The 21,778-nt window shown below is 43.9% G+C and overlaps 2 protein-coding genes across 2 annotated transcripts in view; one reads left to right on the top strand and one right to left on the bottom strand.

The window, feature by feature from the left end:
• STX18 (syntaxin 18) overlaps positions 1-1,335 on the top strand; it is a 53,287-nt gene extending 51,952 nt beyond the window's left edge. The window contains exon 11 of the mRNA XM_081207894.1: positions 371-1,335. Within this exon, the coding sequence (XP_081064020.1) occupies positions 371-466 (96 nt within the window). The 3' untranslated portion in view covers positions 467-1,335. The remainder of the gene's footprint in view (positions 1-370) is intronic.
• Positions 1,239-20,578, bottom strand: NSG1 (neuronal vesicle trafficking associated 1). The gene is made up of 5 exons (XM_081207968.1): positions 20,395-20,578; positions 19,661-19,815; positions 13,069-13,185; positions 5,277-5,387; positions 1,239-3,456 (listed from the first exon to the last, which is right to left on the bottom strand). Exons 2-5 carry the CDS (start codon positions 19,787-19,789, stop codon positions 3,256-3,258), a joined length of 558 nt encoding a protein of 185 aa, XP_081064094.1. The 5' UTR covers positions 19,790-19,815; positions 20,395-20,578; the 3' UTR covers positions 1,239-3,255.
• Positions 20,579-21,778: the final 1,200 nt, after the last annotated feature.

Consider the following 21,778-nt stretch of genomic DNA (forward strand, 5'->3'; position numbering starts at 1 on the left):
GCAGTTTCATCAACCCAAACACTGCTTCAGCCTTGCTGGTGCTCATTTGATAGGTGGCCCACCTTTTATAGTATTTCATAGCAGTGATCTACGTCAGCCCCCTGCAATTCATTGTGCCGTATTCTTAAAAGATGTGATTCACGCGGTCCAGGTCCTGCTTCCAGGCTTCCCATCGGCATCTCCTTTGGAGGCTGGACTGGGTGGGCCTTCGGCAGGCGCTTCTTATGTTCACGTGCAGCTAAAGATTTGAAGACCTGTCTTTAGTCATTACTGCTAAATAATAGTATTCAGGGCTCAAACTGGAAAAGATTTTGCCTTGTCCTGAATTAGACCCTTTTGAGAGAAATCATGATTTATTTTTTCCCTACAGGCAATCAAGAATAATGCTGGATTTCGTGTGTGGATCCTCTTCTTCCTTGTGATGTGTTCCTTTTCTTTGTTATTCTTGGACTGGTATGGTAGCTAACCCTGGCCTATTCATTATTCATATAGCCCTGACCAAAATCTGCTGAAGCCACCTGGGACTGATACTGGCTGAAGATGTTTTCTTTACAAAGCAACATGTCTTGTATTTCATGCATCATCGTGGTCGAAATACCTTGACCAGACATGTGCATTTCTACACCTCCTGCTACAGGAAGTACTGGTCCAACTGGAAGTTAGGTTTAGTGTAAGTTCACACAGGGAATTGTTGTAGTGCATCAACGAACACAGCTTTTTAGCTATTTACCCAATATTTTATTACAATGGTCTCTTTCTAAATATTTTTGCACACATGGATTGCTGGTGGGAGTTTTGCAGTGCTGCTCAGTGACCAAGCCAGTGGAACTCACTGAAGTTCACAGCAAGTCCTAGAGTCTCATCTGTCAACAAAGTTCATACCTGACAGGTTGAAAAAAATCAAACTGATGGCCTAAATGAACCTTATTCCAGAAAGGCAAAATAAATTCCAGATTGCATTGAAAAGGAAAGGTTTGACTGTTTAGAAGGTGATTCTTCACAGTTGGCATTTCAATTTACAACAAAACTGCTTTCCATTTCTTTCTTTTTTCATAATTGCACCACTATAGAAAACAAAGTAATCCAAATTCTTCAATCGTAGACATGTAGAATAATCATCATAGGAAAACTTGAGGTGAATGTTGCCATAAGTACAGTGATTGGAATCCTTCATTTTTGATTGATTTTAAATGCAATAATACATATATCTATGTCAACATACTGAGCTTGAGACTTGGTTATCCTCCTTTTTCTTTATTTTACACAGAGTGAAAATGTCAAAAGTTACATGTGAATTTACATTCAATAAAGTACCTGACTACTAGGAAATACAAACATGGTATAGTTTAATATGTTTATATGGGACCGAACTTTTTTTTCAAAATGCAAAAGAAAGATTTGGCACATAATTTATTGCTTTTATGCATTCCACACAGCAATGATGACATACTAAAAGTTCTTTTACAACATGAAACTATGTTCAGTATGAAAAGTTCTTAATGAAAAAAACAACTGGCTTTTGCTAAGCGGGTTCGTGATGCTGAAATGTATCGGGAGAAAATGTAACCAGAAGTGGAACCAACCATGTTTGTTCTACTACATATGTGTTTTTGGAAAGCATGTGTCTACAAAAATAATGAAACTTTTGACATGTCCACTGGGAAGTAGCACATTCAGAGCATGAACAAAAATAGCAGCTGAGTGCTTTGATCCAGTGATGACCAACCCTCCGGTCAAGTGTATGCAAGTCAAGACCCAGGGTTGAGAGAGTATAATTCTGGCGCAGTGCTTTTCAACCAGGGGTACTTGTACCATTGGACATCCTGTCAAGTGCCACTACTTATGAAGCATTGCTCTGGCGCCTCTGCAGTGCATGCTAGCACAAAAGCACAGCACTGGACACATGGGCAAGAGGCAAAGCCAATCTCTGAGCCACAGCCTGCCACGCAACATTTCTGTGGTTTATTCCAGGCTTGCTACAGGTTGACCACCCAATGTTTAAGCCGCTTTTTCCAGTTATAAAGTTAATGAAAATATTTATGTAATGTACGCTGAAAGGTTTATAAATAATAAACATGTAATAGTTTAGAAACTTGCCAACACAATAAACGTGCACCTACAATTCTAGGCTTGTCTACTACTCCCCCCACCCATCACCCACCCCATCCAAGTTTATCTCAAGAAGGCAGCATGTCTCCTATTCTCCCTTTCCCCACATGCCATTTCAGAAATGCAATGGGAATAGGGCTCTTTTTATGCATTTAATGCATTTTCTCCCTTACACCCAGTTCTAAAATGTTTACATGAAAGTCCCACTGAGTCCAGTGGAACTATTTTCCGGGTAAATATGCTTAGGGTTGCAGCCTTAACGTCTAAAGATTAGAAAATGCCCAAACGGTGCTGCTAACGCAAAGCATTTTGCAACATATAAAAAGGGGAAACCTTTTAATGTTGTACAAAAAGAGAAAGTTCTAAGAAAACTACTCCTCCTGTCGTGTTGCGCATATTACATTGTGGGCTACCTCTACAGTGGCTTTTTTTGTCTGTTCCGTAGGGCTCCACTACTTATCAGAATATTTTGCTGCCTAACATTTTTGCACATTCACTAAACATCATGATCCACCATTAAAATGTACATTTCCGTAGTGTCTGTTTTGTGTCAGTGCAAGTCCATATACAAGATTCTCTAGCCATAGTGGAAATGTAGTGAAATGTTCACAGCTTTAACAAAACAACAATTAAGCATGCCTTGTTGCAAAGAACTTAGTTACTTCTAACATATCTGTTACAGTGAGAAAAAACAGGCCAACTTTATTTTTTGGTACGCATCTTGGAGTCGCAAACCAATTTTAAATACAGTTTATCAACTAACCCACATAATTTCTAGTTATGGCTATGATAATTCAGATTGCAAAACTGATTTAAAAACGAAACATTAGTACACACAGTAAAATGCACAATTCTCCCCTGTGTCCAAACCCCCTGGGTGGCTCAATGGAATTCTAAACCGCAAGAAGGTACCTAAGTTGGAATTATTAACAGAGAAACTGGTGTTAAAGCTCTAAAGCAATGCTGATATGCACTTGGCCATTAATGGTCTAAGTTTTAATTTTCTTATTTTTCCTTTTTGCAAAGCAGTTATCGGCAAACCAAAGCAATTGCACCATAAATATGAGTAACCTCTAAATTATCCATAACAATGAGACGTTCGATGAAAGCCCCCTTGATACCTTCCAATCAACAAGATCAATCACGTTAAGCCGATTTCTCAGCTGCTTCAGTCTCCTGCTCAGAAACTTTCTCTTCTGAAAGCACTGTCATCCACGGAGATACGGATCGTGTGATCGTTTGTTTGGCCAGGTTGTAGTGGTTTATAACTGTGTAAAATTTCCCTCTAGCACTAGAGTCTTGTTCAGAGTAGTAGTTCTCTAATCCAGCCGGAATGCATTGATTGTTCTGAAAGACAAACATTTCAATGTATTTAAATTATTTCTAGGCCATTTTTCTATTGTTGTTTGTAATTTAATTTAATCCATGGTGGGTAACAAGAATAAAACAAATATAACAGAGCAGGACAACAAACGTGCCCACCTGAACTTCTGCACCATGAAACTAAAAACACAGTCTTCTAGCCTTGCATATTGTACTTACAACACCCATGAACCCACCCTTTCCCTGGGTTTTCATCCTGTGCAGGTTGAAGGAATACTGAAGTTTTCTCCTTAATTCTCACTCAGTCCGCTGTGGGTACACTTTGTCACACAGGAAGACCCTAGAAAGATACACCATCCCTCCAAGATACGCACTAGAAGAGTGAAACAGTTTTCCCTGATATGTAAATCATAAAAGGACTTCCTGTTTCCTGTAGATTCTCAGTAGGAGATGGGCACATAGACCATGATCCAGCACAAACCCTACCTCAATAGTCATTCAAAAAAAAAATAATGCAATTTTTATGCAATTTTCCACCCCAGTAGCCCCAAACAACTTTTCAAACTCCCTCCAAATATAAAGGTAGTTTGACAGAAGAGGTGTTGAAGCAAGAACTTCAAAATCCTGGCTGTGTGCACTCAGAAGAGTTTGGATTTGATATCCCGCTTTATCAGTACCCGAAGGAGTCTCAAAGCGGCTAACATTCTCCTTTCCCTTCCTCCCCCACAACAAGCACTCTGTGAGGTGAGTGGGGCTGAGAGACTTCAGAGAAGTGTGACTGGCCCAAGGTCACCCAGCAGCTGCAGGTGGAGGAGCGGGGAAGCGAACCCGGTTCACCAGATTATGAGTCCACCATTCTTAACCACTGAAAAATCTCACTTTTTTGTTTATTCCCATGGAGTCCCCCGCTCCAACCTGACTCTTCAGTTTTTCTTATGCTTCAGCTATATCAAGTCCATGGCTGAACCTCCTTAAAACCTTTCTATAATAGACCTTTCCCTCAACACTTGTTCTCTATGTGGAGTACCTGATGATGTGGTTCCTGCAGCACTTTAAAGAAATGTTGCCAATCATCTGCTTGAGAGGGAAAGGAGAGCAGCCAGGTGGGAGAGATGAAATCTAGGAACATCCTGCCTCAAGCAGCTATTAAGTGGAATTTCATTTTTGCTTCAAGGTTCAGCTCTTGGACCAAGAGGGGAAAGTGTGCTGGACCAGATGGCACATGCGATTGATTCTCCATTCAGTGGTGTATGTGTGTTTAAGCTTGCTTAAGTTCACATTCAGCTCCAAACTGGATCTGGGGGCATGTCCATGTTCTCAAAGGAGTTGATAAGCATGATTGGTGTGGCAAATTATAACTCATTTATTAAACACTGAGTTTTCTCACCCGTCGGCATCTCTAAAAAGCGGAGTCAGGAATCAAAAACCCTGCATTTATTTAAACTTAAATCTATTGTCTGAATAGGCAAAAGTAATCAACTAACATTATTTCATTGGCTGACACATATTCTGTATTCATTTTCAGTTCTCTGAACATTGATTGGGATATTACCAAAACACCCTCCACAAGTGCACAGGGCTTCTGTTAGTGTTTTAAATTATGTAGAATATTAGTGCAAAATAGCCTAGAATTGAGAGGGACAGAAATAACATGTTCTCCCTGCCTTTCATAATTTTGCAAGTCCCTCAGGTCGCCTTCAGTTTTTAACCTGAACTAAACCCCAACCTATTTGAACCATTCCTTTAGTTTTCATTATTAGTTATGCCCCTAAAACAATACAGGTGATCAATACATCAGAATCACTGTGTTCTGTTGTTGCTGGTTTTAGAAAACTATGTATTACCTTGAAAATGAAGCCTTCTGGACAGGTATGGTCATATTTGTAAACCTTGTAGACTACCAGAAATACAACACATGTCAGGAATGCAAGGGCAAAAAGGACCAAAACAGTTACCTGCAAAGAGACAATATATTAACAACATACTTAGCAAGACAGTTTTCTGGTTATTGCACACTGTTCACCCCCCCCAAAAAAAAACCACTCCAGAAAATGATGGAAAGTTCTGAAACCTACCAGAGCTCCAAGTCATGCTGTGAAGGAGCAGGTATATACTGTGCACCTAAATTACCGTAACATACAAGTCCATTCATGCTGTTGCCCAATTCCTGTGATTCTTCCCCCACAAAAGAAAGGGCAAAGATTCTGTAAAATTTGTCTCTGTGCACCAACTCTACACATTTCTTTAGATCAGAGATGGGAAACCTGGGGCCTCCAGGTGCTTGAACTACAACTCGGCTCATCCCTGACCATTGACCATTCTTGCTACGGCTGATGGGAGTCGGGGGTCCCAACAACATCTGAAGGACCACAGGTTCCCCATCCCTACAGGCTTGTGCCTCTATTTCCACCTCATAAATTGGAGCACGGGCTTGGTGTGTCAACTGAACTTAGGAAAAGCACAGCATCTACTTCAAAGCAGATGTTATTAAGTCAATTCTAGCAGCACAGGAGAGGGTCTTTCCTCTTTGCTAACCAAGAGTCAAATGATATGTATTATGGCTATACAGTCTGCTTCTTAAGCCTATTTTTAGCCTTGCTCACTGCATTGTTCTGGTAACATGTTTCACACCAAACTCTGAATGCCAGTACCTGTTCAAAGGCTGCTCTTTATGTTTCTGGCTTCATTCATCCCCAATGAAAAACCAACTTGAGTTCAAGTACTTCTTCCCTGTTCTTCTAAAGATGGAAAGCTCTACCCTTCAGCAGAGAGTTTGCTCCTGATAGGCAGGCAATGCCTGATGGGACAGGTTCTTTACTGCCTACAGTGGTACCTCGGTTTAAGAACACTCCTGTTTACGAACTATTTGGTTTACGAACTCCGCAAAACCGAAAGTAGTGTCCCAGTTTGCAAACTTTACCTCGGTCTAAGAATGGAAGCCAAACGGTGGAAGGGCACTGGCAGCAGGAGGCCTCATTAGGGAAAGCGTGCCTCAGTTTAAGAACGGTTTTGGCTTAAGAACGGACTTCTGGAGCGGATTAAGTTCATAAAACGAGGTACCACTGTATTTAAATAGATAACCCTTGCTGGAAGGATGGTGTCTTCCAGATTTCATCTGCTCCCCAACAACACAGAAACATAATCCCTTATGGACCTAAGTCTACAAACCACACAGTGACTGCCATGCTAATACAGCTGAAATTGCTCATTTTATTGACAAGTCACCTGTGTTCCATTTGCCTTGATTTACCCTGGAGAGGATTATCCAAGATGTGACTTATCTTTGCTTCCGGTGATAAGGGCTCTACTCTGTTTTTGATCACTCTTTCATAAGAAAATGTCATGAACATACGGAGTGTCCTTTTAGATTCAGACTCAGTCCTGTCTATATTCCACTGAAAGGCGGGAGAAGTGAAGTGATGAGCAGTTTGTCCATCAGAAGTTCAAGCAGTCACAATGCCAAAAATATCCCCTCCTCCTTTTGGTCATCTGAATTCTTGCATTGGGAGGATGGGGATTTACACTTGGCTAGTCAGATATGCCAGAAATGTACTGTCTTACTACACTGAGGGTTCCTAGCCCACTCTTCAAACTGCCATTACCATAGGAAACAACAAGAGCAACAATATTCCAACCATTCAAATTGGACAGAACACCCAGAACCGCACAGACAGATTAAATTCCCAGAGATGCTTGACTAGAAAAGAGTGATGTCTTTTAATTAAGGTAAAAGTAATGTATTTTAATTTTTGAAGAACTCCCACAAGACATTGGGAGCCTTTCCCATGAAATTCATTCCTCCAGGAACTCATAGGCAGGGCAGTGTGCTTCCTTCCTGCTACACAGAGTTCTGAGATGAAGCCACACCATTTGCCCAGTCCCCTTGGCTCTTCCATTACTGGAGTGGCTTGGAACCTCAGAAAGCAATGGGCACTTCGCTGCAGTAGCCTGTGAACTAGGTTGTGGGCTGCTTGCTTGTCTCTTGAAGGCCTTGCTAACAGATAGCTCTCTGGATGCTTTCTGCCACCGGGACCCTCATGCAAAGATCTTCATACAGTGATGCAGAAGTCATTGTGTTCTGTGTGGTGGGAGTCCTAAAACTAATGGACTGGATGGAGAACAATAAACTGAAGCTCAGATTGCATTGTGGGGGTCAGGAAAACCCCCAGAACAACTTGCAAGGGTAGGAGAGAGGAGATCAAAATGCTCAGAGAGTCCGTCCCCCCCGCCACAGGAAGCAATCATGAATGAGAATTGGCCACCTTAAAATGTAACTGAAAGCAGTGTAACTGAAACTTACAGATTCTTGTGATTTGAAAGCTTTAGAATGAAAAAGGATACATATAATTGGATAAAGTACGGATTTCCTCTCCTCCCTTTTCCTTTTCAGCATCAAGATAAATCCTGCAATTCTCTAGGGGAGCAAAATCCTACAGCAAACTCTATCCAATGCATCCGTTACTTAGCAGCCAAACCCAACAATCTAATACCATGAAGGTAATCCCAGTGTGATAACCATAAAGTAATATCTAAGTGACAACGGGTTTTTCATGTTCCATCCACTAGTACATAACAATGCAAACATTTAATAATCCTCCGAGTATATATGACTCGGGAGTTGCTTTTTGTTTATTTTCTTCTACCTGCATGAAATAGCTGTCTTCAGCTTTTACATGCAAAAACATCCTGATTTGCTTTTAATAGAAGTTGTTGGTAGATTATATTTCACAATGCAACTTTGAAGTCTTAATCTACAAAACACTATGCTGCATTTTGTACAAGTTTTAGGAATGTTACACACACAAAATGATCTAGAAACTACTAGAACTCAATTCTTAATTGGACCCAGGACATTGGTTAAATTGAGGTGTCACAGTAAACTGTCATTTGAGCTTCCAAGCATGCAAGAGGCAAACCATGGCTTGGCCTTGCTTTTTATAGAGGCATGTAATCATAGAACTGTAGAGTTGGAAGGGACCCCAGGGGTCATCTAGTCCAGCCCCCTGCAATGCAGGAATCTCAGCTAAAGCATCCAGGACAGATGGCTAAATCACCTTTCAGCTCACTTGTCTCCTCCCAGAATTGTTATTATTTATTAAATTTGCATACCGCTGTATACCTGTAGGTCTTAGGGCGGTTACAACATAAAATCACAAAATACATAATAAAAACAACACAGTAACTCCCCCAAACTGCTCCGAATTACTGAGAAATACTGTGTGTGATGCCTATATTTATCTCCCTTTGGGTCAAAAAGTACCTGCCAAGCCATTTTGGGTTGGAAGACTCACCTGAAGGGAAAGTGTTAAGCACCCCTTAATCATTACTGCTGTTCCAGTCAGATTCCTTCTCACCCCAAGAACTGCATTTTAGTTTAGCAACCACCACCACCACCACCTGCTTAGATATCACCCATCCCACAGAGTTTCATCTAGTTTGGCACAAATGCAGGTAGGCTAATCTTAAACTGTTCTTATAGGACACGAGTCCCCAGCTTTTTGGGGATAGTGGACACATTTGGAGTGTTGACAAAGAGTTGTGGGTATAGGGACATTGGGGGCAGAGAGCACCCTAATTTACAAAATGGCTGCTATGGCCAGTCATAGAAAACAAGGTCAAAAGCCAAGTCACTTGCCTCAGAAACTGAGTGCAAGGCAGAGGTCAGGTCTGAGACCCATTGTTTCCACTAGTCACTAGTGGAAGGCTCAGGACACATTAGTGATATGTATGGCGCTCTACAGAACCACTGACGTTAAACAAGCCTCAGTGTCATGCACATTCATTTTTGACCAACTACAGGTCTGAAACCAGACAACAAACGATCAGTCTTAATTATGGTTTACTGACACTTCAATAAAGTTAAGATTAACTACTGGATTTGAGTTGGGATGACACAGCAAGCTGAAGTTAATCAAAATGGAAGTGAAAGATTCCAATCTCCTCCTTGCAGCTTAGTTTATTTTCTAGTCCAATGATAACCTGACAAATGGATAATAATAAACCCATGAAAATATTGACAGATGCTAAAGAAAGAGGGGGTTTTGCCCTGCCGGACTTGAAACTGTACTATGAGGCAGCAGCATTTTGCTGGCTGAAAGAATGGATGCTCCTCGAAAATACAGATATCTTAGATCTGGAAGGTTTTAATAATGCTTTTGGTTGGCATGCATATCTATGGTACGATAAAGTCAACAGTGCTTTTAAGAATCACATTGTTAGGAAAGCATTGTTCAATGTTTGGATAAGATACAAAGATCTGTTGGAAAACAAAACCCCTAGATGGGTCTCACCAGTGGAGGCCAAGGCAGTGAAGAAACTCAATATGGAGGTCGGATGGCCGAAGTATTGGGAAATCTTGGAACAAGATGGAGATAAGTTCAAATTGCAAAGTCATGAGAAATTGAAACATAAGGTACAAAATTGGTTTCAATATCATCAAATAATGGAATTTTTCAAACAGGACAGGAAAATTGGCTTCCAGATGGAAAAATCAAAACTAGAAACTGAATTGTTAGAACCCAGTACTAAGAATTTATCTAGAATGTATAACTTGTTGCTGAAATGGAATACACAGGATGAAATAGTCAAATCAGCTATGATTAAGTGGGCACAGGATGTCGGTCATAACATCATGTCAGATGACTGGGAATGGTTATGGAACACCGGTATCAAATTTACGGCATGTAATGCCTTAAAGGAAAATATTATGAAAATGGTATACAGGTGGTACATGACCCCAGTCAAACTGGCAAAAATTTATCATCTGCCCGATAACAAATGTTGGAAATGTAAAGAGACTGAAGGTACCTTCTATCACCTTTGGTGGACATGCCCGAAGATTAAGGCTTTCTGGGAAATGATCTATAATGAAATGAAAAAGGTACTTAAATGTACTTTTCTTAAAAAACCAGAGGCCTTTCTCCTGGGTATTGTCGGCCAATTGGTCTCAAAGAGGGATAGAACTTTCTTTATGTATGCTACCACAGCAGCAAGAATACTTATCGCGAAGTATTGGAAGACACAAGATCTACCCACTCTGGAAGAATGGCAGATGAAAGTGATGGACTACATGACATTGGCCGAGATGACAGGCAGAATCCGTGATCAACGAACAGAGACGGTGGAAGAAGAGTGGAGAAAATTTAAAAGCTATCTTAAGGACCATTATAAACTTAATGAATGTTAAAGTGTTTCGGTTTCCAGAAACAAAGGGATACAGTGACACAAGGTCAGAATATAGAGAGGACTAAGATGACAGAGGTGGAGAGTAACAGTTGGGAGTTGCTATAAAAATATGGACACTGGGATGCAGAAAGGGGGGGTATGGGGAAGTCTGAAAAAAGAGGTTTATGAAAATGGGTGATGAAACTATACATGTATGTTTGTTTTTTTAAGTGTTTGTTTGTTGTTTAAAACTTTCTAAAACCAATAAAAATCTTATATAAAAAAAATAATAATAAACCCAAAGTTGAAAACTCCCACAGTGCAGCATATCACCATTACCACCAGCTTCAGCTACTTGTCTGGGAAGAAACTCTTAAGAAATAACCTTGCCTCAAACCTTTTGCCAGTATCTGTAGCTCAGTTGGTTAGAACATGGTGCTGATAACACCAAAGTTGAAGGTTCAATCCCTATACGGGATAGCTGCATATTCTGGCAGAGCAGGGGGTTGGACCAGATCAGGGGTGGTCAGCTCCCAAGATACTGCGATCTACTCACAGAGTTAAAAACTGGCAGTGATCTACTCCCTTTTGGGGGGTTCGGGTCAAAGTTGTTGAGTTTTTTCAGGGAGGAGGGGAGCCACAGTTGTTCAGCTTCTTTGGGGGGAGTCAATGATCTACCAGTGATCTACCGCAGACTTCCAGTGATATACCAGTAGATCATGATCTACCTGTTGGACATGCCTGGACTATAGATGATCCTTGGGGTCCCTTCCAGCTCTGCAGTTCTGTGATTCTATAGCTATACATGGTTGCTTTCACCACCAATCTTAGCTGTTGTTGTAACTATGCCTTCCTCAGGCCTTTTGCTTTCTGAATGGAGTTGCACAAATTTTATAGGCATTGACTGGGAATCAGATATGAATTGTGTCACAGCACAATGCTATCCATTATATGTATCCTTTTAGTGTTACAATTTTGCTTTGCTTCCTTCCTACCAAGAAGCTCACCTGTCTATCTGCTATCTTTGTCCTAGGTAATCTGAACTATGAGAAGGTTAATTTCTCTCTCTTTTTTTGATCCTCTAAATTCCAAACACTTGCCAATGACTCAGTACTTTTAAATCATATTTATTGTCTAACCTGGTGACAATTGGGTTAGCAAAGCTACACCTTCTTCCTGATACAGCCACACTTTTCCAGGAACTTTTAATGGGTTTTTGATGTTCTGTCCCATGTTGGTTTATGCTCCTCTCTTATGCAAAGTCCCCCCAAAAATGTAGTACAGAAATCGTAGGCACCAGCAAGGCCAAGTCTTCTCACCCATTACATCCAGTGGGAGGGATTTCATGTCACTGGTACAGAATAAGGGCTGCCTCAAGATGCATACCAAGCATAGCAACATTCAGAAACAGCCCTAATCCATCCTCACCAACAAAAGCTAATCTTTTGTTTCTCTGCTAACCAAGAACATCCAATCTTTAAAAGAAAAAACAAACTGACTTTTGGCCAGCCTTTCAATCAGCCCTCCAACAATTTCCAACCTGGACAGGATTTATCCTTTGCTACTGATCTGTACTTGCAAGTTTACAGTATTAGAGAACAACATTTTTCATGCACCATCAAATGGATGATAAAAACCAGCAAATTCATGAGTTCAAACATCAAATTTCTGAGACAGTCTACTGACCAGTGCAGACCCTAAGAATAAAGGAATAAGGAGGAGGGGCATTTAAGGAAATTAAAGTTAACATGGAAACGAAGGAGCAGAGGTTCAGGGAGCTATCCCTTTATGCTAAATAAATGACAACCTCTAGATAAACAGGCATAATCCAGTAGGGAATTATCCTGCACATGCCATATTTAAACACACAATTCCCATTAATTTAAATGAGGCACATGCAAGAGACTATCCTGTTGGTCTGAGCCCTAAGATTTTACATACAGGTCGGTGGGGCTTTCTTAGAGCAATCGCAGTCTAATAAATAATAATAATAATAATATAATTTCATTTATGAATCGCTTCTCATGAGGCTTCCCAAGCACAATTTACAATGAAATAAAAACATACACAGAACAACTGCATATATAAAACCGCTAAAACTCTAGCATATATAAACACAATTAACATTTTTCTTTCAAAAACAGCAACACTTCTATAAATCTATTCAAATTCATCCAATACCAGATGGGATAAAAGTCTCCACCTAGAAGGCTTGCTGAAAGAGGAATGTCAAGAAGAGGCACCAAAAAGACAATATTCTGGCAAAGGTTCCACTATAGTTCCACCAAAGAACTAAAGATTTTAATTCCTCACTTCAAACTTCTCCCATTTATGCAACCATAGTTGTGGGTTGTTGTTTTTTGTTTAGCCACCTGCAAGGCCCAAGTGAGCGAGATGATAGGTTCTAAATACAAGAGAATAAGTCAAGCATCTGTTTCTTTATGCCAGAAATAAATTTATGATATGACTTACCTTAAACCGTTCTGAGACACCTTCAGTGATACTGACTGTGAACTCAGCTATTTTAGGAGTACGAAATTTTCCTTTCTTGCGGTCTGGTTCATATTCTGTTTTTGTCTTGACCACCACCTTTGCAAGGAACATCAACAGGAGACCAATTACCAGCTTGATTGGTGCAGCCAAACTCTCAAACATATAACAATGCAGCCGTCTCTCCCTTTGTGCATGACTTGCTCATTAAATATAGTTTGCAGTGAAGGCAAGTGCCACAAACAAACCTGATGAATCCAGTTCTGCCGCTCATCTGCTCACATGTCAGAGGCATCGGGGGAAAGCTGTTTAAATCGTGATTCAACTCATTACATGCAATTCCGTCCTCAGTGACATGAACATTATGAGCATAATCTACCAGAAAGTTCTCCTGTGAAACAGTTCCTGTTCGTTTCAAGTGGGGTTTGCTAGTACAGGAAACGTATCCATGGGTGTTGATAATATTTATGTGCCAGCTTTCTCTCAACGACCCTCAAGGTATTAAAAAGAGTAACTTACTAAAAACAAGAGCCAACAAAAAGCAAATCATAATAGCTGAATGCAGCAGCAATTTAAATTAATTCAAAGGCTTCCTTTAAAAGCTAGGTTTGGGTTACTGTACTTCCTAAAAGCCAGGTTGCGAAGTATCATGGCAAGGCCTCATTTATGGGAAAACGTCACCCTTAATGTTTTTTTGATGTCTCAAGGATCTCCCCACCACTTTTTAAGCAGCTGCATAACATGTGCTTTCTTCTGCCACTGTACTGGGAAATTATGAAGGCAGATTATTTCTGGAAGCAGATGCGTAACAACCACCTCATTTCCTGGGATGCTGCTTTTTTATCATTAATTTGACACCAGTCTTGCCCTTACCTTGGTGTGATATTAGGCCATCATTCAGGTCTCTAGGTTAGGTATTGCCGTGCAAAAGGAAGCTTGTGTTTTACCCCCAGTGTATAAACATCCTTAGGCTGCAACTCTAAACATCCTTACTCTGTTTTCAATGGGGCTTGCACCAACGGGGCTTACTTCTGAGCAGACACCTGCAATTCCAGTGGTGTTCATGTTCACCTCAATGTGCTTAAGGTTATAAAACTTCCTTAAATGCTGGGTGGCTTAAATTGGGGGTGGCCAACATGGCACATGTGCCCACAGCGGCATTCCATGGCACCCACAGGTTTCCCTCCCTAGCATCCCCCCAAAAAAAAATCATGCTTGAAAGAAGCATTCTGTTGTAGCCAATATAATAGTCTGTGAGACATGAGGGGTTGTGTGTGGGCTGCCCATGACCGCTTCTCCAGATGTGCAAATGTGCCCCAAAAGGTTGGCGAGCCCTGACTTAAATCCTTGCAGAATACCTTTTAAAATGATGCTGTTTTCTAGAATCAGAAAGCTGGACAGATTCGGGGTCTATGAAGAGCTCCTGTGCATCATGACTAAGAGGTTAAGCTATAAACTGGGCAGCTCAATAGCACTGACCCACCTTTCCTTAAGCCTTTTCTTAAAGGTTCCTTGAAATAATGGGTTGTACACCGTGAGCAAAACATCCCCGGCAGGCCTTTGTCTTTCTCCCCTCCCCTCTGCAGCCCCCTGCGTGCCTCAAAATGTGCTCTGGAGGGTTGGGGAACCCTATGGAGGGACCACAAGCGGAGGTCCTGGGACACAAGCAGAAGTCTGCTCAGGCAACCCTGGGCTCCAACCACTTTACAGGAAAGACTATATAAACACCAAGTGTGCCCTTCCCAAACTCACTGCATTGGGCAGAATTTGATGATCCAATACCATATCAGAGAAGGACACAGGGTGGCATTCAACCAAGTTTTACTCAACTGTTAAGTCCACTAATTTCAATAGTAAAACTTCAAAATGCGTCATGAATGAGGAAAATTGTTGCTACACCATGCTCTTTTCCTGCGTAGAATTTCCCCATAAAATTAAACCATGAAAAGTCTCCTTTTTAAAATCACATCACTTGCAAACAGCACTATATAATGCAGAGGTGAGCAACCTTTTCTTCTGTCAAGGACTATGCTCTAGCGGCTGGAAGCAAAGGGGGAGGGGCTACCTGCCATTTCTCTCTCCCTCCCTTGATGCTGTTTCTTTCCCTCTCCTGTCTCTCCTTCTCACCCCCCCCCTTCTCTCTCTGCCACCCCTCCTGCCATTTCCCCCTTCTTTTCACCGGTCTGAAATCGGGCCAAGAAATCATGCTGAAGCCATGTTCCTACCTCTGCAAGAGTGTGTTAATGGAATTGCATGAGGGACATCTTCAAAAATGAGGCGGCTGCAAGGCCCCTCTTGAAGAAATCCTTCCCAAGTCCTTTTAATTTTTTAAAATAGCAAGCAGTGGCAAACCTTCCTTTCTTGGTCAAGATGCTCAGGCTATTCAGTGCCTTTTGCAGGCAAGGTGGTGGCTGTTCATCTACTGGCATTCCTGGATAACACGGGGTTTCTGATTTCAATTCTGACCTGGTTTGGGACAGAAATGGCTTTTTAGCCATTGGTCACTGCTCACTTTCAGGAAGTAAAGAAGATGCCTTAAGCGGACTCAGATCACTAGTACCTCTAGCTCAGGACTGTTGGCTACCTGATTATTTGTGCAATGTTTCCAGAGAGGGAGAATGACTCCAATGATTTACTGAGCAATCAATGTGATCTGTTTGCAGGAAGGTCGCATGATGTTGCCTGAAGCAACTGTGAACCCACATTTTCCTCATCACAAATAGTCTGATTTTGGGAGGAAACAGGTTTGCTAGGAAAAAATACTAATCAACTTCAGTTGTGCCAGGCATACTCGCTTTCAGCCTCTGGTTAAGCTCTTAACTGTGGAAACAGTTAAATGGTTGAAGGAAATTAAAGGGTTAGCTGGAGGACCACAGGTTCAGCATCCACCATCTAGAAGGAATTAGGTACAAGTAGATGTGCATGCAAAAAGGGAGTCGCAATACACAGTATCCCAGGAGAAGAATGAGCCCAGCTTCTTCCTGCATTCAGAATGCAGTTGACACAATTGCCAGTTGAATGATGAAAGTCTATTGTCCTAGCCTATTGTCTTTCTCCACCCCTTCCATACCTCAAGCTGACTAACTGCCTTTATTCTATTTTTCAAACACACACACTATGTACATTCATTAAACTGAATGCCCTTTTTTGCACTAGTTGCTTATTTAAAAACCACCAAAGCAAAACCATATGAAATCCTGGCCCAGAGAGGGGCGTGGCCTTGTGATATCTCAGGGAGCCAGCCAAGATTGGGTTTCCTCAAGCTTTGGAATGAGCGGAAATTGCACGCCTGAGAACTAAGCCAACTTCAAAGGTGAATGTGTTATGAGCCAGTATTCCAGGTTTTGTTTTTAAATAGTAGTAAGCTGGAAGAGGCCATATTTTCATAAGGACCACAATGCACAAGGAGGGGAAGCATTCATTCTTCCCCCATCACAACTCTAACCAAAAATCCCCCATTAGCCTTAGGAAGAAACCTCTTGCTCCTACCAGTGCTAATAGACAACTGAGTGCCATGTGCAGTTTGACCCTGATCATTATCAACAGGCTTCTACAGGGGGTTCCCCACTCAAGCTATCTATGTCTGCCTGCACATACACTTGGGATGCACATGCTCCCAGCATCGCTACTTGGCTACCATAAGGCAGAGGAGGCAACATCCATGTCCGCAGCTGCTTTTAACCAAAATGGTTCTTGGGGTAGCTGCAAGCGGCAAAATGGCTGTTTTGGAAAAGGGAGAGACAGAGCAGTGGGGGTCGAGGGACAGGACACAGGGGCATCCCTCGTGCTACCATGAGACCAAAGCAAGCCACACAATTTCTGCTGAAACTGTAGCCTTCTCAGTGTGCAGCTACCCATCGGCTTTCGGGGGGGGGGCACGCGGTGGAGAGGGAATTTCCAACAATGGCCTGGGTTCAGGATACCCTTTTAAGTGGTAGAAGGCATCGCATACAGTGGTGCCTCGCAATACGAAATTAATCCGTTCCGCGAGTCTCTTTGTCTAGCGGTTTTTTCGTCTTGCGAAGCAACCCTATTAGCGGTTTAGCGGATTAGCGGCTATTAAAGGCTTAGCGGCTTAGCAGCTAAAAGGCTATTAGTGGCTTAGAAAAGGGGGGGGAGCAAAAAAAAATCGGAACACTCGCAAGACGTTTTCGTCTTGCAAAGCAAGCCCATAGGGAAAATCATCTTGCGAAGCAGCTCAAAAATGGAAACCCCTTTCGTCTAGCGGGTTTTCCGTCTTGCGAGGCATTTGTCTTGTGGGGCACCACTGTATTCAAGTTGCGTGGGGTGGGACAACCAACAACCAGTACCTGGAGCTGGAAGGCCCATTTTCAACTCAGCTGTAGGGACTAGTCCAGGGGTCGGCAGCCTAAGGTCTGTGGGCTGAATCTGCCCCAATCGCCTTCTCAATCTGGCCCACGGTTGGTCCAGGAATCAGCGTGTTTTTACATGAATAGAATGTGTCTTTTTATTTAAAATGCATCTCTGGGTTATTTGTGGAGCCTGCCTGGTGTTTTTACATGAGCAGAATGTGTGCTTTTATTTAAAATGCATCTCTGGGTTATTTGTGGAGCCTGCCTGGTGTTTTTACATGAGCAGAATGTGTGCTTTTATTTAAAATGCATCTCTGGGTTATTTGTGGGGCATAGGAATTTGTTCATTTCCCCCCAAAAAAATATAGTCCGGCCCCCAACATGGTCTGAGGGACGGTGGACCGGCCCATGGCTGAGAAAGGTTGCTGACCCCTGGACTAGTCTATGCAATGAAAGGAAGGATTGTGAAGCCTATGGTTTAAGCACTTCTTTTGTGTCTCCCAGGGTGAAGAGTGGATGGAAATTATGCCGGAGAGAGCTGGCATCAGGAGTCCTTGTTTATTATATGGACAAGTATAGTAGGGGTGGTAGTCACCGACTTTTACTCCTAACAGACCTAGAGAAATTAACTTAGTCAAGTTTATTAATTTCAACGGGTCTACTCTGATTAAGAGCAATATGGTGATGAAAAATTATCCTGGAACCCAGTTTCCAGATGTGCTTGATGCCCAACTGCTGATTACATTATTTGGCAGTTTCTGGTGAAGAAGGAAGGAGAAGACCCGTCAAAAGCCAAAAAGAGTAGCCAAAAGCCTTTACTAGCTAGCCCAACTCAACAACGTTTTCCAGGGGACATGTCAAGATATGCTCCTATCCCATATACAACCTTGTCATATTCTTTCTTGGAGAACAAAATTATGTAGGAGCAACAACTGAAGAGCTGGGCTGAGTGCAAAGAGGGTATCTGGTGGGCAAGAAGCCACACCCAGGGATGTGAACAAAAGCATGTAGAGCAGCTGCAACAAAGCCTTTGTGTGTTCTATGTTGCAACAACCACAGCTCTCAGATCTGCTATTCAAGGCTTCCAGGCCCCTAAGTATATCTACAGATTCCTTTTCCAAGCATTACTTGCAATTTATCTTTACAAGCTAGTTAAAAAGGGCCAGTACCTGCTCTGGGTTGTCTCTAAAGGATATTTTTATTTAAATTTGTAAATATCATCCTGCAAACATGTTTGCAGGATAGTTCACATAGGACTTCATTTTTTAAAAAAACAAACAACTATCATAAATAATATGGAATACAATAGTAAAAATTATTGTACAGTAATAAAAAGACAAAAGCAGCAGTTAAAACAACTGAAATTTTGAAGCCTGGGGGAATAAGAAAGTATTTGCCTGGCACCAAAGAAATATAACTACTTCAGCACCAGACACCTTGGGGGGGGGGGAATTCCACAAATCCAGTGCCACCAAACTTATCTGAGGTTATTCCAGTGTAATTGTCTGGGTTCTCCAGCCAAAAGTCCAAGGAACTATATTTTTGTGTGGGTGCTGAGGATTCACTGCTATGGTTTTTCCCTGGGAAGAGGCAATAACCATGAAACCAGGTCAAATCTGTAGCATAAGCTATGAATCCCTTTCTGTCCCTAGAAAAGTATCACTTCATGATGTAATTGAACCCATGCATGACAACCACGTTTTACATGTCCTTCATAGGCACAAGCATTTCTTGTGAAAACCTCCTTCCTATCAGTCCAGGCAAGAGGTGTGGAAGAGCCTCATGGGATTGTTCTCTACTATAAGTAGTCTAGGGAAATCTAATGGAGAAGATCTGAGAGTATTTTTGTTCAAAAATATTTCTTAAGCTGCACTGCAAACCCTGGAAAGACGAGGACAACCTCGTTATTCAGAATGAACTTATTATTCAAACACATAGGGATGAGGTTGGCTAAACAATGGGGGATTGGAGATTCAGATGCTGTAAAATGAAGTAAAAAGACACAGAGATATTATATGATTGAAACAGATGTACCAGACATATGATACTGTAATTTAAAAGGTTCACAGGAAGTAGCAATAGATTTAATTCTCAAGGAAAACCTTTAAAATATACAATTGTTAGTTCTGACATATTTCTCAAAACCGAAAAACCTGGGTTTCACAGTGTTGCTTTGCAAGCCTCTGTGACAGACATTCTTTTGTTGTTTGCCTGAGATCTGGGTGCGATTGTCAGGGGTGGAAACCAAAAACCGACTGTACCTTATCAGGAGGTGGGAACTGTAGTTGATTGACATCCAGGGGTGTGATCAAGGGGATGGTGTCAAATCCATCCTCCAAGAGGGGCTGCTTTGTGCTCTTCTCGCTAAAATTATTTCCCAGCTTCACCATTTTCTTTTCCTGGACGAAAGGGAGTCCTGGAAAATGCACACGTGCGGAAGCGCAAAGGACGGGTCACAAGAACACTTTGCACCAAAAAATGGCCAGCCTCCCTCCCGATACGAGACCACTTGCCACCTGGGGGGCACGACCAACCCCACTTTCCTAACATGTCATCCATGGAGGGCTGGGGGGGGGAGTGCGCTACTCGATCCCTTCCCGGAGATCCCTTCCTTCCCCGCAATTCGGTGCGCAGCGAGAGAGCCGCTTGCGCGGAGCCTGCTCTGCAAGTCCCAAGGGTGGGAAGGAGGCAGTGTCTGGGGTGAGACCCATTTCGCCCCTCGGGGTGCCCCCCCCGCCGCAAGCCCTGCCTTCCCTTTCTTCTCTTCCTCCGCCCGCCCGCCCGCCTCCATCCCGGCGCCCCTCCTGGGGTCCCTGCATCCCTGCCTCCTTTCTCCCCATCCGCCCGCCCGCCTGCCCCTTTGTCCTCTCTGCCCTCCTTCTCCGAGACACAAGGACGGCGAAGGGGTGCCCGCGGCTGCCCACCCCCGGGGGCCATGCCACCCTCCCCCGGCTGCAGCCCCTCCTCGCCCCCGGAGCGCGGCTCTGCGCCTCACCTCGCCTCCTGCCTTCGCGGGTGTTCCCTCGGCTCTCCGCCTGGCCTCCTCGGCTTGAGCTCCGGCAGCAATGGCGCAGCCGCACGTCGGGTCTCTCGCGAAGGGCTGGCGGGGAGCGAGGGGAGCGCGCGGCCGAGGGAGCGGCGCCGGGGTAATGGGCGCGCGGCGAGCGGCTCCTTCCTCCTCCTCCTCCTCCAGCAGCAGCAGCAGCAGCGCCTCCGGCGTGACGCAGCCCGCGCGTCGCCGCCTCCCCCCCCCCCCGGAGCCCCAGAAGCACGAAGGAGCCCCCGGGCGACCCACGCCCCGCGCGCTCGGGCTGCGGCAGAGGGAGGGAGCGGGCGGGCGGGCGGGCGGGCAGAGGCGGGGGGCTCCGTCGGAGGGAGGCTTCTGCCGGCTGCGGGGTGGGCGGAGGGAAGCTGGGGCGAGGCAACCGCGGAGCGAGCGGGGCCGGCGGGCAGGTGGCGAGGCGGGCGGCGCCCCCCCCCCCGCACCATCCGCAGGATTGCTTGCACTGGTTTTTCTCTCACTCGGGTTTATTTCTTGTAGAAACCCCGGGGTGGGGTGGGGTGGGGGGCTTACTACTGCGAAAATCCCCCACCCTGTTAACAAGGAGAGGCCCCTAAGGCTGCCCCAGGAGAAAAGAAGCGCCGCAGCTAGACAAAGGGAAGCGGGAAGCCGCCTGCGGGGCCGACCCTCCCGACCCCGGGCCAGGCTCCAGCCCGGAGCTGCTCGGATGCCTCGTCCTCCCTCCGCCGGAGCGGCGAGGGCGAGGGCTGCGCGCGCCCCCCCCCCGCCCCGAGACACTGGGTGCAGAGAAGGGGAGCGATTTGCCTGCAGCCCCAAAGTGGGACAAAGCCCCGCACGAGGCTGGTGGGGCGCTTTGCCTCTTCCTCCTCCACTTCGGACAACTTGGGCCTTGCTCCTTTTAATGCCAACACGGGGCCGGGAATCAGCTGCTAGCTTTAGAACTGGCAACAGGGCACCATAAGACTGGGAAGAGCCCTCCGAATCCTAGAATCATGTAGTTGGAAGATACTCCAAGGGTCATGTAGTCCAAGCCCTGCAATGCAGGGATCTCGACTCAAGCATCCATGACAGATGGGCATGCAAGCTCTGCCTAAAAACCTCCCTGGAAGGAGGGCCCAACAACTCTGGAGGGAGCCTCTTCCACCATCCAACAGCTCCTGCCATCAGAAAGTTCTTCAGGTTGTTTAGTTGGAATCACCTTCCTTGCAACTTGAAGCCATTGGCTCAGGCTCTATCCCCTGATGCAGCAGGAGAAAGCAAGCTTGCTTCCTCTTCCTTGTGACAGCCCTTGAGGTATTTGAAGATGGCTGTCTTATGTCCTCTCAGTCTCCTCTTTTCCAGGCTAAACATAACCAGC

This window comes from Podarcis bocagei (genome assembly GCF_964188305.1).
Source record: "Podarcis bocagei genome assembly, chromosome: 9".
Lineage (NCBI taxonomy): Eukaryota > Metazoa > Chordata > Lepidosauria > Squamata > Lacertidae > Podarcis > Podarcis bocagei.